General features: G+C 48.8%; 1 protein-coding gene across 1 annotated transcript in view; it reads right to left on the bottom strand.

Annotated features, from left to right (window-relative positions):
- The window catches only part of fgf16 (fibroblast growth factor 16), a 21,249-nt gene extending 19,990 nt beyond the window's left edge, over positions 1-1,259 (bottom strand). Inside the window, exon 1 of the mRNA XM_019869754.1 lies at positions 448-1,259. Within this exon, the coding sequence (XP_019725313.1) occupies positions 448-760 (313 nt within the window). The 5' untranslated portion in view covers positions 761-1,259. The remainder of the gene's footprint in view (positions 1-447) is intronic.
- Between the last annotated feature and the right edge of the window lie 823 nt (positions 1,260-2,082).

Raw genomic sequence — 2,082 nt, 5'->3', positions numbered from 1 at the left:
CACACACACAGACACACACACACACACACGCACACACACACACATACTCACACACACACACACACACAGACACACACACACACACACGCACACACACACACACACAAGTGCACAAAGCGAAATGTAGAAATAGAAGAGCACTCATTTTCTTTGGAGCACTAGATTTAAAGTTCTTTCAATTCTTTGCTCTTTGATTTTGGTTTCTATCGATCTATTGATCTATCTATCGATCTATCTATCTATCTATCTATCTATCTATCTGTCTGTCTGTCTCGGATAGGGAATTGGTGCCTTGCTCAGTGGCTCCCAAACTCCTTCCCGCTTTTTCCATTCGTGTTCAAACCAGAGACCCATCACAGCCAAGTCTCCAATTGCCTCAGGTAAAACCGCGTGTTTGTTTATGTGAATGACAATTTCAGCCACTTCACATGAATGAACTCTACGTACCAAACCTGCTGTGGTCCTGCCTGGTCCCGTGCACGGTCCCATTAGGGAATATCTCCAGCTGGAAGCCGGTCCTGCAGTAGAGCTGCCGCCGCCTCAGGATGCCTTTGAGGTGGCCGAAGTCGGTGGGCGACCCCCGCTGGAGGCCCCCGTCGCTCTGGCCCAGGCGCTCATTCAAGCCCAGCGGCGACTCCGGCTGAAGGGGCGCGTTCCCAAACGCGGGGAAACTTTGTAAATCCAAATCGAGCCCTCCGAACAAAGTTCCCACCTCGGCCATGGTGTGCGCGGCCGTCAGGTTTAAACTAAGCGAAGGCATTTAAAGTGGTCAAAATGTCCGAGCCATGCAGGCTAAATGAAGTCCTCTCGTCATCCGTTTTGATATGTGCGCTAATGAGAAGGAAAAGACTCTATTATATACATCCTCCCCACGCATTCTCCTCACATTGGCCACGCCTGGCTGGCATCCTCTTGTTGCGCGCACCTCACTCCGAGCGCGGACTCTTCTAATCCGACTTGTCTGCAGCGCAGTCGTCTACATAAAATCTCCTCAATGCGAAGTAACGAGCGGTGCGTTCAAAGACCATCCTTGAACATTTACCACGACGCCATCCATCTGCTGCTTTTTGACGGCTCGCGCCTCCCGATTTCCCCGCCAGATGAAGGAAAATAACTTGTGCATATTCTCGGTGCAATCCAAGTTTACGCACAAGTGTCAGTGCCAACAACTGCAGCTTCTCGTGAGATCCGTCTCTCCTCCTCCTCCTCCTTCTCCTCCTTCTTCTCCTCCTCTTTGGAAGCAGGTGCTTCCTCGCCCCTCTGCACTACGTCTGCAATGTGCTGCAAAAAGGCAGCGGCTTTAAGCACTTGTAGGGCTTACAACTGGGGAGAATGGGAGGGGAAGGCTGGAGGAGGATTGGGGGGTCTTTAATGCAGGGGTCCCCAACCTTTTTTGCCCCACGGACCGGTTTATGTCAGACAATATTTTCAGGGACCGGCATTTAAGGTGTGGCGGAAACAATACAACAAAATAATATGGTATGAGCTGCATGGAAACTGTGGTGTTTTCGAAATATAATAATAAACACAAGGAGCGTCTAATCTGGTCGCAACACTCTGATCGCTATGGTAATGTTTAATGCCTTCAAAATACGATACAACGCAAATTCAAAGTGCATGACAATGACGACTCACCACAGCCCCGAGCTTGATTTTCTGCAACCAGACGGTCCCATCTCGGGGTAATAGGAGACAATGACACCTCAAGTGTGTCCAGTCTACTTCGTAATTTTGTTTTAGTCGCCGTTGCTGCAGAAAACCCCCTCCTCACACAGGTAGCATGTCGGAAATAGCAACAGTGCTACTGTGGCGATCTCAGAATATTCAGCCATAACTTTAATCCAGTTGTCTCGAACGTACTTTTAAGGCCGCCGTCATTTGCGCTCTCCAGCAGTTTTATTACTCATTTTGCGAGCTCTGGCGTTTTGTTTTTAGCGTAATCGGTCACGTGACGGAGAAGCGCGGCTTGACGTGTGTCAAGCGTGACACAGACGGATGTAACGGAGAATCCGGTAATTTTTCAAAATAAAACATTTTTCGTATTCCGAAATAAATAAAACGGAATTAAGGCAAGTTCTTTCT

This window comes from Hippocampus comes, unplaced genomic scaffold, assembly GCF_001891065.2.
Source record: "Hippocampus comes isolate QL1 unplaced genomic scaffold, H_comes_QL1_v1.1 scaffold9, whole genome shotgun sequence".
NCBI classification, from domain to species: domain Eukaryota; kingdom Metazoa; phylum Chordata; class Actinopteri; order Syngnathiformes; family Syngnathidae; genus Hippocampus; species Hippocampus comes.
This window is presented reverse-complemented; position numbering and strand designations above follow the sequence as displayed.